The 14,989-nt window shown below is 42.4% G+C and overlaps 1 protein-coding gene across 2 annotated transcripts in view; it reads left to right on the forward strand.

Moving 5' to 3' along the window:
• The window catches only part of sorcs3a (sortilin related VPS10 domain containing receptor 3a), a 223,646-nt gene that overhangs the window by 152,654 nt on the left and 56,003 nt on the right, over positions 1-14,989 (forward strand). For both annotated transcript variants that reach the window (XM_025058263.1, XM_025058264.1), the window contains 8 exons: positions 3,037-3,183; positions 5,193-5,295; positions 7,579-7,655; positions 8,533-8,624; positions 10,272-10,379; positions 10,864-10,981; positions 11,248-11,381; positions 13,451-13,564. In XM_025058263.1, coding sequence (XP_024914031.1) covers positions 3,037-3,183; positions 5,193-5,295; positions 7,579-7,655; positions 8,533-8,624; positions 10,272-10,379; positions 10,864-10,981; positions 11,248-11,381; positions 13,451-13,564 — 893 coding nt within the window. The remainder of the gene's footprint in view (positions 1-3,036; positions 3,184-5,192; positions 5,296-7,578; positions 7,656-8,532; positions 8,625-10,271; positions 10,380-10,863; positions 10,982-11,247; positions 11,382-13,450; positions 13,565-14,989) is intronic.

The following is a 14,989-nucleotide window of genomic DNA, read 5'->3' on the forward strand; positions in this document are numbered from 1 at the left end:
AAAGTTTTCACCAGCCTTTGGAGCGTGATGTAATTTTCAGTAGCTAGGACTACCGTACTATCACTCAATACTCAGTACAAAAACAGTGAGGGATGATTTTAAAGCTGGTCTCTGTGGAGAAATTTAATTGATGATAAAGTAAACCTACCATAAATGAACCTGCGCCTGTAAAGCTCTGGTTCTGGAACCATTTGGGACACGAACCGATCTGCAGACCGGGGAAACACTGCAGAGTTCAGAGATAATTCTGTGGATGGTTTTTGCCGCACTGGTGTTGTTTGATTTATGTGAAGCGTTAATATTGATGAAAGCAGGTGAGAGTCTTGACTCTAACTGTCTGCTGTACAAAAGGTTTTATTGTTTACGTTACAGAGCTGCTGCAGGGGTGTCTCACAGTTACTGTCTCACACAGACAGGTTTGTTTACAGGCTGCAGTGGTGTATGCTCCCTGACAGTGGGGCACACTCACACACACGTCCAGCAAACTTAATAGGCCTCCCTGCCAACAGCCCTGGACGTGTAACGACCTTGTTAGCTGACCATATTGCAGTTGTATGTGTGTGCATTAGCATTCATGGCGAGAAGAAGAAAATTCTTCACTTTTCCTCCGGTCCCTGCGGAGACCAGTTCTGTCACTCCTGCACCGGCAGGTGTGACCGCGAGAGGGGAAGACGTGAGATATTGGCCAGAGCTTGTGGCAGTGCTGCGGTAATTAACGCTGTCATTAGCTCCTCTGCACGGAACGTGCTGTGTGTGTGTGTGCGCGCAGCTCATACGCAAGACGTCTGAACGGGAAGTGTAAGACAAGGAGCTCTTTTAATTGCGTTTGACATACACTCACGTCTGCTTCATGATCCGGAGCCGAACACACGTTAGATGATTCACGGCTGTCTTTGATAATATCCGACCCATTACAGCAGCAGAGATGGAGCTCATCTCCTTTGCTGCTCGCAGACCCTGACAAACTGCACATCACAGGGCCGACGTTACACAGACAAGACGCTGCATCACTCAGAGCCAAGTGGAATCAGAAATATGCCTTTGTTCTCCCACTTCCTGTCAGCTCTCTCCACCCAGAGGTGGGAATCGCTCTGTTCTCAAAGAATAAACGTTGATTTCTGAGAACACTTGAATCGGTCGGGTCAATATTCACTTTTTTTACACGTCTCAAAATAATGGCACGTAAAAAATAAATATATATATATATATATATTGTATTTATTGTAGTTTAAGCTGCATTTAAATATTCGTACATGATGTGTAATCTGAATTTGAAGGCCAGGTTCCAATATGAAGTCAGTTCAAATAAAGAAAATTAAACCAAAATAAATAAATAAAAAGAAATTGTAGCTCTTAATCCCCAGTATGTCATAGTATGATAAGTAAATATTAAATCTTAATCTGAACTTTTTAGAATTTTAATAATTTTCACTGCTGCAGGTGAAGGTATAAGAAAAAAATTAGATCAGACTGTCATCAGTGATAAACAGCTGCTTCTTAAAGAACAAGTCTCAAAGTTGATCAGTCAACAGTGGTTCCCAAAATGGGGTTCTGGGCCTCCCTTGCAGTCGTATATAGCAGTCTACAAAAGAGGGCGCTGTAGGAAAAACAGTTGCATTTTGCAAAGGGTGGGGCTGTCAATCAAAGTCACACGATCTGCTCCAATTTCAGTTGTGGAACCCCAAACCCAACATCTGCAGCATTAACTTCATCTTTAGGAAGAATCATTTGTATGTGTGGATTCTGAGGAGGCGGAGTTGATAAATAATTACTGCAGTGATTGACAAGCCGGGGTGGACACGGCCGAGCAGACCCTCGTTAGCTGCATCCATCCTGGCCTCCCTGTTCAGATGACAGTGTCAAATGTTCTGCCTATTAGTGCCACTTACACAGACAAGAACCTTCCGGAAGGGACACAAGTCCAATTGCAGACTCTCTCTATGCCAACCGGTATCTGTGAGTGTCCATCTCACTGCATCTATTGGAACTGGCTCTGGTCTAATTCCTGGGAGAGGCTCACAGGGTAGGAACTGTTTGGAGTTTTCTGTTTGACTCGAGCCCAAAGTCACACGTCGGTCCCACGTGGACTCTGCTGCCGGAGCTTTCTTTATATCCATGCTTCACTTGTGAAGTATTCTGCAGGTGCTGGCACTTTAAGTAAGAACAGGATTTTATCTTAGGTCAGCCTTGACATGTGATAGGAGGGTTGCTAGTTTGATCCCATGACTAGCAGGGCTGCAGCCTCCCATAGGTACCTGGGGAAAGGATGAATTTGTTTGTGTACAGCAACATATACAGTATATTGAATATTCTGTATATTCCTAATATATCTGACATTATATATATATATATATATATATATATGGAACTCAGTTGTATCCATCAATCTAAATACATCTTCTTTCTTCAGAAATTATGAACTTAAATTGTTAATTTCATTATTTATCAGGTGGCCTGCGTACACCATCACATCAGAGTCAGCTGTCCCATCAAAGTGGGACTGGATTCCCTCACACCTGTGTTGAGTTGTTAACCTGCGAGTAGCTGGTGTTTGTGGAAAGTTAAACATTTATGTCGACAGATGCACGCCGCCGCGCTGCACCACATGACACAATGTTATTCAAGGTGACTCTGAAGCACTGGAGCTGAAGCCTCTCTGCGCGCTTGACAGTTCATCAACAAAGAGCGAATGAGGTTTCACTTTCCAGCCCTAAACAAGTCTTTCACGGCCTTGTGACTGAGACACACGAGCGAACACAGATAATACAGACTGCAGTCAGTGATCGTCAACTCTGCCGATGGTTTTTAACACAGCACAATGTTAACATTCAACTGCAGTTGTAAAAACTGCCGTTTCCATACAGAGGATGTTCTTTTCTGACGAGAGCAGAGAGTGTGTTTTTTATTGTTTTTAATTTTCTAAATTAAAACGTTAACACTAACAGGAGACTTGGGAATATATTCATTTGGCTGCTGGTGTGCATTAAGGAAAATTAAAACACTAACATTGGATGTGATTGTTGTTGTGCCCACCAGGTGGCGGGAATCAAAGGCATGCTGATCGCTAACAAGAGGCAGGACAACCAAGTCAAGACATACATCACGTACAACAAGGGCCGGGACTGGAGGCTGCTGCAGGCTCCCTCCACTGACCTGGATGGGAATGACATCCACTGCATCCTGGTGAGAGTCGGAACTGACCGCAGGTTAAAAACTCTGTACATATCACACATTCATCTGTGTTCGTCAGCAGTCTGTTACAGCGTGAAATTAAAACCTGGGAAATTGTTGTTGTTGTTGTTGCTGCTGCTGCTGCTGCTGGAAACAGACATTTGAAGTATTTGGCAGTTTAGGAACAGGGCATCAGAGGAATAGTTGAGTCTGACTGTAACGGCGGTGAAATGTGCTGATAATGGAACCTTTCTGGGAGAGGTGTCTTCTAAATGAACCCTTTATTACTGCAGAAAATGAAGAGTGCCGCTGCAGACACAGCCGTGGGGCTCCTGCGGTGACAACGCTTCTCTGCACAATATCTTCTGATGTTCCTGAAAATCACATTATTCATAAGTGCTGCTCCACATGCCCACAGCATTGTCCACTCCACTCCACTGGCTTAGTCAACACCTCAACCACTACTACTACTACTACTGCACACACACACACACAGACACACACACACACACAGCACAGCACCGGACTGAAGAAGTGAACAGGGGATTGGGTTTCAGCTTGAGGGCTCCTCCCAGGTGTTGGACTCGAACAAGAACTGCTGCAAAACCTGTGATGGGTGGAGGAGTAGATGGATGATAAGTGCATTGGTTGATGGGTGGATGGATTGTCAGAAGGATGGATGGAACGGATGGATGATGGGTGGTTGGTTATAAGAAAGAACAGATGGATGGGTGGATGATGGGTGGATGGATGAGTGGATGATAGATGGATGGGTGTTTTGATGAATGGATGAATGGGTGGATGGATGGATGAGTGGATGGATGGATGGTTGAACGGATGGATGAGTGGATGGATAGATGGATGGGTGGATGTATGGGTGGCTGGATGGATGGATGGTCAGGGAGAACAACAGACATCCTTAAACAGCTGGAGGCAGTGCTTTGAACTTTCTTGCTGTAAGGCAACATGATTCTCCACTCCTCCACTGTCGACGCCTTCACAGCCTCTTTATTTCATGTATTCATCTGAAGAAAAAAAACATCATCATGTAAAGTCCCAACACTTGACTTCAGTGTCATTTCAGCCTCACTGTACCTTCACTTAACTCACGCTGTCTTCAAGACATCAGCAGACACTTCCTGCTGTTGATGGTGACATTTTCAGGGTCTGTTTCCTCCTTGGCTCACAGGTTGACTGTCTGTGCACATTTATGTGACATTTTAATTAGTGCTGCTCATCCTCTCTGCATACACCGGTAAATCCCAGCGGCCTGGATGTCCTTACACCACTGACACCGCAGAGATGAAAGCAGACACTCTTTTCTCTTTTCTCTGCTTCATGACCGCATGGAATTATCAACGTGAATATGTGTGTGTGTGTGTGCGCGCGTGTGTGTGTTTCCCCTGGAGACGAAAAAAGATACTTTAATGCGGATTCCGTTGCTCTTTGACAGATTAAGTGCAATTAGAAAAACGTATGGAGACACAGTGGGCTCTCCCTGGGAGAGTAATGAATTTTTCATCAGGAAACTTTTGTCTTCATTAAACAATTTTGTTTTGACACTTTCAAAACGGCTGTTTCTCATTGTTTTTGGCTAATTAAATCAGTCCACATATGCCGAGAAGGGGACTGATGTTTGTTTTTATTTACAGTGAATTCTAATTACCTCTCTGAGGAGGATGAGGAATAATGTGAAGTAAATAATATATAATAATAATATAGTAATATTAACGCTCTGAATATAGTGGGAAAAAAGGGGCAAATTCAAAGGGGTTGAGTGTAAATATTTTGTGGAAATAAATAAATCAGTTTCAACCAAAGAAATTATTAAACTGACGTTTAGTGTTTTTCAGTCGCTGTTTGTCACATAATGCCTCCCCCTAAAGCAGTGGGGGGCGTGCCCCTCAAATTAATTTACTTTTCAATGTTATATTTATTAATTTTACAAATGAGATTTGTCCAATGAGTCTTGTGGAGATAACATTTCTTTTCTCTTTTATTCTGAAACCTGTCTTTTCCAGCCCTTCTGTTCACTCCACCTTCAGCTCCAAACCTCAGAGAATCCGTACCTTTCTGGAACCATTTCCACCAAGAACTCAGCACCGGGGATCATTGTTGCCACAGGTGAGAGCAAACGCAACAAACCAGGTACTAACATACCTGTATCTAGTCTCAGTTTGTCAGGTTGGTTTTGAGCACACTGGACAGATCTCGGTACCTTCACACAAAATAAACTGACAAAAAGTTTAGTCTGTGATATTTAGATGCCAAATTCAAACATATCTGCCAGTAGTAAGGACAGACACCCATATGCTGCAGAGCCACTGTGAACACAAGGGTTTGTAACTTGGACATTTAAACCATTGTTTTTGCCACAATAAGTTGGAATAAAAACAAAGAAACCGTTCAACCCAGGAAGCCAAACTCCTTTTCAGTATTTTCTTCTGGCTTCAGGAACATTCATGTTATTTTTTTCTGTTAATAAAACTCTACAAATAAAATGTTGAGTCCCATATCTTTAGTAAATATGTACAAACTATTCATAAGTTCAACAAAATGTCTTGTGGAGCCCAGGCCCACGTTTAGGACCTTGAACAGTTTTTACACAAGGGGCCAAAGGTGAAAATGAGAGAGAGAGAATCACTGGATTTGTTCTGTTCATGTTGTTTTAGGATGGTTTAAGAGTTCAGAGTCAGAAAGTTGCAGCTGTGGTCATGCATTTGTGTGTGTGTGTGTGTGTGTTTATCCTTCAAAAAGTTTGTATTCTCTAGATCTGTTTGTTTGGTGTGGGAACGATGAATAAACATGCCGAACATCACTGCTGCCGTGCTCACACATCTTCCACTGCGTGTGTCTGCGTGTGTGTGTTTTGGCGAGTGTGCTGTCGGAGTGTTTTTCTCCTTGGCTAGGCTTGCGCATTTTTGGCAGCGTTCACATGTCAGCTGGTGCAGAAATCGACTCGGGCCTATTTTTAAATCCCCCTTCCCTCCGTAAACAGCCTGAAAATATTGTTTTCAACCAGTTGCATATTCATCATGGCTTTAATAATTTATTACAGAGGAATCTGTCTGGCTGCCAGACAAACCCCAGCACTTACAGCACTTCACTGAGAACAGTCAATAAGCTGTGGTTTACAACAAACCACTCCAGCAACCACTGTAGTTTTCCTCTTTTTCCTGGACCTGGACGCTGCACACTCCGGTCCAGTGACAGGTCTGGTTTCAGCTCTTAATTAGCAACAAAAGGAACTTTGTAGAATCTGATTCAGAAATATGTTTCGATCCCTGGGGGGACATTTTTTGATGAAACCGCTGCTGTTACAGGAGGTAATTAAAAGAAAGAGACAACAAAAACTGTCACTTATGTGGGAAAGTAAAAAAAAAAACAAAAAACACAATGTTGTTTGATTTTGTTCCTGTGAGCTGAGGGGCAGAGCAGCTAAAAGACCATAGACTCATGGTAGACTGGTAGGAAGGTGGAGAGGCTGAGGGGGGGGGGCAGTGCTTCAGGACTGGGCTGGTGGTTGTTAAAGGGCTTCGGGAGAGGATGGGGCTGAAATCTGAACAAGATGAAGTTTATGGAGTGATTGTCATGGTGGAGTGAATCGCAGGAGTCCAATTGCCTTATAAGGGGGTAGAGCCAGGGGTGAGTGAAAGGATGGAGGTAATTAATATTACAGAACTGAAAAAAGGCAGATGGGCTAATGGAGCTAATGTGTGCTGTGCAGAGGAGAAGTTGCCCACAGCCACTCCACTCAGTACTCCTCTAAAAGTGCACTCCTCTCTGCCTCAATCTATCGTCTATCACCGACATTTGTCACTGACGCTGGTGTTCTCCAGGGTAATACACTGGGGCCCATTCATTACCACTCTACATGAAGTGAGATGATACTCTGTAAGTGCTGTAAGTGTATTATTTCTGGTAAGACTTAATAGATAGTAGATATGATTAGTCTGTTTACTAACATGGTGACTAGTACCATATTTCTGTATAATTATGACTTAATTCCATTAATTGCATTGTGATGAGCAGCGATGGAGTTCTTTTTACACGACTCGTGATCCAAATGATTTTATAACAGTTCTTATAAATTAAACGCTTAATGTAGTAAAACCACAAAGACAGGAATCTATCTATCTGCAAACTCTATTACATTGTCTTTATAGCCACATAATGCTGCATGAATATTTCACACTTGTCGACTGAAATGGAGCCATATCTTTTTTTTTCCTCCTCTTCTGTGTGTGTGTTGAGCGAACGCAGAATCGATGGATCTGGGAATTTGGCCACGTGAATAAGTGATTCACAGGCGTGGTGTGATTGACAGGATGTGCTTCAAAAACTTGAAATGTGCAATGACACTTTTGGTTCCGTCTGTATGACATGTTGCTGTTGATGTTGTTGCAGGAAATATTGGATCTGAACTCTCTTACAACAATGTGGGCATGTTTGTGACGTCTGATGCCGGCAACAGCTGGAGACAGGTGAGCGTCAGCCCCACAATCACTCACAGACCGACTGTCCACTGACACCTTTGTAATGACTGCAGCAGCCCGTACTGTGGTCATGACTTCTTAGAAAAAGTCCTAGTCTGTAAAATATGGACTACATATTATGTTGGATTTAGACCAGTGTTTCCCAACCTTTTTTCAGCCACGGCACATATATATGTATCATCAGGAAAAACCCCACAGCACACCACCAAACAAGAATCTCACAAAAAGTATATGTAATGAAATATAATAATATTCTAGTTTAAATTTACTACAAATCTACTCCTGTTTAGTTGAAGACAGCGCTCATATAGTGGCAAGAATTGAAGAAAGACACAAAGATCTTCTTCAACAGCTCTGATTATCTTTTCTTAGTTTTAAAAACCATGTGTTGCCACCTAGTGGAAGAGGATTTAATTGCTCTGCCTGACACGCATTGACAAACAAAGAAACATATTTGCAATAAATAAATAATAGTTTGGGACCAGTTAAGTGACATTGGATAATTTTGGTTGGGAATCACTGATTTAGACAATGTGGTCACAGAGTGAACCCACATTTTGATTACACTAGAGAAAAAGTTTTTAAAGTTTAAGATACTAAGCTATTTAAATCGTACACAGGTGTGAAATATGTTTAACATGTGACAGTAATAATAAAATACAGTCGGTATAGTGAATAAGGAATTTCTGCTCTACGTGATTGATCATCAGCATTTACAAAACAATTCTATCCACCCTTCTTTTAATGAACGTTCAAACAAACATTTTTGATTTGTTAAATTTACCTGTAATGAAACGTATTTCCAACCGTTTACTCACTAAGATGGCAAAAATGTGAATTATTTACTGTATATGTGTATTTTCAGATTTTTGAAGAGGAACACAATGTGTGGTTTCTGGACAAAGGTGGCGCTCTCGTGGCCGTGAAACAGCCGTCAGTCCCAACCAAGAACCTGTGGTAAGTGTTTTGTAGATAAATTATATTTTACAAGGACTGTAGTAGTAAGTAGTAAAGAAGAAAAATACAGTTTTTATCAACATGTAGTCACAGAATCTCTGTTCTCGGTGAAGCTTAATCCATGTGATACCAGATCTCTTCTCCAGTTTTCTTTTTTTTTAAATCTATTTGAAAATTAGTTTCAGAGACAGTGAAGTGTCTCCAGCTTGATTTCTTTCTCAGTGGCGTTGAGGAAGGGGGAGGAGGGATGGGTGAAGGCCAGCTGTTCTCCCCTTTAACCGCTGTACTTCAGTGATGAAACACATTTGCCTCCTGATCACCTGTTTAGCTAGTCACTCCTTTTGATAGGTTAATGTTAGGTCTGTGGATGTTTACGATTGAATCACATTTTATTAATCTGTTTAATCGGATGAGGGACGTATGCGTTTTGACTCACAGGCAAAACGATGTGTGGAGTAAATCAATATTTCCACAGCCCACGCCTCGTCCTCGCTCTATTACACACATGGATGGAAGTTTTAGTTTCACTGAATCACCAGGAGCTTAAAATCTCATCAGCATCTCCTAGCATGTGGTTGTAAAAGGTTCAACCTCAGGTCAGCGGCCCGGCTTGTGTCCGAGCAGCCTGACTGAGGCCCGGACAGTCAGTAAGTCTACGATTGTTCAGGACTGTAGACTGAGTAATATTGTTGAGAACAACGACTGGACTGAGGTTTAGAAAGAAACGCTCCACATGTTCTAGAAGACACCGTCAAAATGAACAGTAATGACTGAGATAAACCAACCCTATGAAGATATGGTTTCACTGTGACACATTTTTCCTTATTAATAATTCCATCATTTGGATTAGTCACGGCTTAGAGACAAGTGAGAAACACTGACATCTAGCTGCTGTGATTAGTCTTTCTGCTCCAGCATGTAGGAATGTTGGATAATCAAAATGAATCATGATTCATTGTGATTAATCCAGAGATAATATAATGAATCAGATGAAACATTTCATTTCATACAATCCTTTGATAGCCTAACTGCAGTACAGTATAAGCAGTTGGTGTTTTTTTTTTCCTGGGTCGCTGCTGTGTTGTGAAGGAGACTGAAGACTTATTATTGTCTTTTTATTTCCATGTGTGTGATTTTGATTCGTCTCACACTCAGGATCTTTTTGTTCTCACATCATTACCAGCACCAGCTCTGATACGCTGTCAGAATCAGTGAAGTCTAGTCTTCGCTGATGAAAGATGTTTTTTTTTTCCTCTGCTGTGATTTACAACCTATTAAGGGTAAACCTCTATTCTGTTCTTCTCGTTCCTTTTTTCACCCCACCGAGAATCACAGCCTGGACCCTGACCCTGTCATGTTGCCTTCTTTCATGTGTCACTAAACTCCAGTCTTATCTCCATGTTCCCTGAAATCAGTTTTGATCACCACATTGTTTTTTCAGCACTGCACCCTTTGATATTTACCCATAGCTACAGTAGTTAATTGTGCCGAGACTCTGAGACTCGTCTGCCTGAAGAGCAGGCGGTCATATCGGATATCGACCTAAAACCTCCCCAGTGACGGGTCTGGAACACGAAACGTCTGCTCCTCTGATGTTGCTGCTGCTGCAGGCTCTGTGACAGGAATGCATTGTGACACTGTACACAGGGTAACCTTTGATGAGGGACGACAGTGGACCCAACACAGCTTCTCTTCTGTGCCTTTGTTCGTGGATGGAGTTCTGGTGGAGGCTGGAGCTGAGAACCAGATCATGACGTGAGTCTAGAAGGAATTCCCTGGAGAGAAAACAAAAAGTCAAATAACTGATTAGTACTATTATATACATTCACAGTCTTAGCACTATTACTGTTTGTGTTTTTTTTCTCTGACTGTGAACATCACTTTAATCCTCTGGTAATATTTATTTATATTTTTATTTATTTTTTGGGAGGTCAATCCATCTAATGTTACGTCTGAGAGGAGCTCACATCAGACTGGAAGAATATAAAATGTTTATTAAAATTAAATAATCTATGATCCATCAGTTACCTTAAAATACTTTTTTTACACATTTTAGAATGCAAATTGAAATTTCTTTTTCTTCTGTTTTTGACCATGGGATTATTTCATTTTTCCCATGCCTTGTGCTCACAACTAGGCTTCACTGTCGTTATTCTCTGCTAACAAACTTAATGTGTGTCGTTTGTTCATTTTCTCTCATATGACTCTGAATAAACTTGTTCGTGGTTTTCTTCCGCAGCTTCTTCGGTCACTTCAGCCACCGCTCTGAGTGGCAGCTCATCAAGATCGACTACAAATCGCTCTTCAGTCGAAGGTGTTTGGAGGAGGACTATCAAACCTGGCACCTGCACAACCAGGTGAGACACCACACTGACACACGGCGGGTTTTGTGTGTAGTATGTTATAATATGTTTTTATGACCGTCTTAGAACGTTTTGACTCACCATTGCATCTTTCGTAAGGAAACAACAGCAGGTGCCGAGGCAGAAACGCTTTCTTTTTGTGTCCGCTATAAATTCCTACAATAAACTGAACCACAGTCTGCAGCCTCAGCTTGACTTTCACTGTGTGTTTTACCACATTGTGGTAAAAAAGATTTTCACTGTGTGTGATCTGACCACAGGGGGAGCCGTGCGTGATGGGTCAAAAACAGATTTACATGAAGCGCCGGCCTGGGAACCACTGCATGCTGGGAAAAGACTACTCCAGAATCCTGTCGGCTGAGTCCTGTATTTGCCGCGCTCATGACTTTGAATGGTGAGAAGAATTCTGTTTCTTTGTTCTGCAGCTCTTTGTTCATGGTCTGTGGGGGGGGGGGATTATAAAGATTATTCTCTCCGTTGTCTGTAGAGGAGCCTCACTGCTGCCACCTATGTTGAAGTGCCGCCGATTGAAGCTGCTTGTTGTGAATTAATACCTTAATTACCTGGTGTTGGACTTGGTCCAATCAGAGCACGGCTCACAGTACAGAAGCTGGTTGCTCTGAGCCAATAACAGCAACAGAGTTTAGACAATGACGTGCACCGCAGAGTGACAAGAGTAGCACTGATTTAGTAGAACAGGAACAATTCCAAATGAAATTTCAGCACAGTTTTCTTTTCAACGTCACCTGACAGTGATGGGTCACTGCACGGAACTGATTCCACTGCAGCAGAGTCCAATAATTTACTGCCTCACATCAGTCCTGTGTCGTTTGGTCTTTATGTCAGGGAGGTGTTCCTGCAGCTGCTGGTCTCAAACATCCGGGAGCAGATTTTATGTTCTGGTTTTTAATACCACAGAAGGTTAAAAACTCTGTAGTAATGAAGTGAAGAAGCTGAGGGTGACTTTAAAAGACTGTGAGCCTCAGCACTCGGAGTTCCTACTTTATCATTTACATGCTCTGCCAGTTTTATAAAGTCCAACTAATGAGCCTTAAGTGAGAACAAGGCTTTTCCCTAATGGGACCAAACATGAGGTTAAACTGAAAATAAAAACCCAAGTGTTAACATGGGTTTTTCTTCTGCAGACAATAAATAAGTCCAATCAGGAAATCACACAATTCATTTCCACTTCCAGGTTAAAACGGTGAGTTTAACTTAAAGACTGTAGAGACCGTGAGACAGCCCACCGGACTGTCCAATCCAGCCCACAACTGGATTCCAAAATATGCATCGAATAATAATGTGAAACAAAAATGTGATTTTTATTTCATTTTATTTGATGGGTCCCATTCAAGAGTTTCAAACAAATTATCTCAATCACAGGAAGTGTTTCCTTTTCATGTGAACCTCAGCAGAGTATCAAAGTCTCATCAAATAAGAACTTCTTTAGAACGATATAAAAGGTCAGAGAAGAGACAGAAGAGCGGCCTTCTGGATTCAAAATGGTTGACCAAAAGTTTGACCTTGGCCCCATCTGTTTATTTTGTCCTTAACCACCAGTCTGTGAGAACACTAATACATATTAAACCCATCATTGGTGCTGAAATAACAGTGGAACACCGACAGAGAACACTGACCTGCTCTCCTGCAAATTAGCTTCAAATATTATCCTCACTTCAGCAGACTATAAGAGTAAAAGGAAAGAGAACTAGACCCAGGAGTAAAAGGTTTTTAAGTGTGAATTCTCATCTACAGTAGTTTATGTTTAACACAAACAGAATGAAGTTGGTCTGTGATTGGTCGGTTTACCTTTCTCTTTTTAATTGCTGCAGTGTGAGACCAAACCATTGATATGTTTTTTTTTTGTTCCTACTTAACAAATGCAGAACAATTCCTTATTATCAGACTAAATTTTCCACCTGTGCAGAAAGTGTACTGACCCTTCACCTCTTTCCCATCATGCCCCGCTGTGACCGATCGTTTTTGACAGCCCCTTAATGGATAGGTCACACCTCTGTGATCTCAGGATCCAACTGGACTGTTCAGCCACGGGCCTGTTAGCTGTGTTTGTTCTAGGCTGCTAATTAATTGATAAATCAATGTCACAGCCATTATCACGGCCGGCACTTGCTTAGCTCGCTGCTGTGGATGTAAATCATGTTCTGATTGGAGACAGCAGCGCGGCGGTGGGAGTTAGTCGTACCAGCGTGGACGCACGAGAGAGGAGCGGGAGCTCTCCCTGCAGGCTGTGTTTTCATAAACACTGCTCCACACTGCTGCGCTGCATCTCTCAACACTGGCCTTAATCAATACATAATAACCATGTGTCTGTGAGCCAGACGGGCCCCAGGCCCCCCTGTTGTAATGAGACAGATAAGACTGGGACATGTGGGACCGGGGTATGATGATAATACGCCCCTGTTCACACGATGCTATTGATTTGGTGGCTTTGTTGTCCAACAGTGACTATGGATATGAAAGACGAGGAGAGGGGAACTGTCGGCCGTCCTTCTGGTTCAATCCCTCTACTGTGTCCCGGAGCTGCAGCCAGGGGCAGAACTACTTCAACAGCACTGGGTGAGAACCGACAACATTTTTTTAGAAAGTGAACTACTTGTCATTGCGACACAGCACACCACTGCACACAACCAAATGTGATGGTTTTAACTCATCGCCAAGTAATCAGGGGGCAACAGGGGGAGCAGTGTTTGAGGACCTGAGGGCCTTCTGGACCCAAGTCCGCTTCCTTAACCACTGAGCCACCACTGCCCCACTTTGTATGTTATTCACATGTACACAATTGCTTAGCTAATGCAAAGCTAACAAATCTTTTTCATTTAAGTCTAAACTCTTCTCCAGTGTTGTTGCCATCAGAGCAGGGTGTCAAAGACAATTTCACCAGGGAGGAGGGCACATCAGAAATACAGTTCCCCTTGAAGAGCCGGTTATAAGTGTAGCTGCTGTACTTGATAACATATTGATAAATGTTTCTCCACTTAATTAATATTTATTGAACATTTTATAAATTGCTCTGTGTAATTACAAAACAGTTTAATATATCAGGTTAACAAACTCAGCAGCATGAACTTTATTATAAGGTATTGAAACACTTTTTAAGATCCTGCGGGTCAGCACAAAATGATTTGATTTGGCCCACGGGTCTTGGTTTTAACACATGTACATTAGAGAGTTCCTTCTTTGTAGAATCCAGGGGAAAGTCTTTGACACAACCTGCTGCTTTGTCTGGTCCGAGGACTGAAATCTGATTTCTTTAAATCTGCCGTGGTAAAACTGTGGCTCGCAGCCTGGACACTGCCGGTCACATTTTTCTTTTTCCTGCTTTGCCGGGCCTCAAATGCATTTCCTGTGGATCCCACGATTCATTATTTCTCGAGAATGGTCCATCTCTGTACCACAGTCGTCCGAGGGCACTGTCTGACCACAGGCTGCTGGTCTCACTGCCACAAAATGGTGAAATCGTCTGAAAACGCTGTGTTTAACGCTTTACTAAGCAACGGCTCAGATGTTGTTGATGTTGTTTGGCTGTGACTGTAAATGATGTTCACTGATGAACACCTCAGATGCAGCCTGAAAATTCTCTCAACCAAATCACGCTCCTGTAACATCATCACCCACAATAGAGTGGAGACAGCATCAGTCCAACATTCAACAATTTCTGTCGTAACACAGTTTCCCAGAACTTCCCGTTTAACTCTCTTTGACTTCTGTTGGTCTGCAGCCTCCGTGGTCCAGTCCCATCCACCCCCCTAGGCTGCTTGAGCCGTAGGCTGCATCTGTCTAAATGAGTCATGACTCGAAGAACATGGAGTCTCAAACCTGCTGGTTTGACCCTTTTGCTTTGTCAGGAAAAAACTGCCTCTCACTGCACAGCCCCAGAAGAAGATTCTTTTTTTTTTAAGTTACATAATCTTCCCAAATTCCTTCTGACTTTTTAGAGTTCTACTTCCTCCTGCACCAAATTTAGAATACAACCTAAAAGGA

This window comes from Cynoglossus semilaevis, chromosome 9, assembly GCF_000523025.1.
Source record: "Cynoglossus semilaevis isolate Cse_v1.0 chromosome 9, Cse_v1.0, whole genome shotgun sequence".
NCBI lineage: Eukaryota > Metazoa > Chordata > Actinopteri > Pleuronectiformes > Cynoglossidae > Cynoglossus > Cynoglossus semilaevis.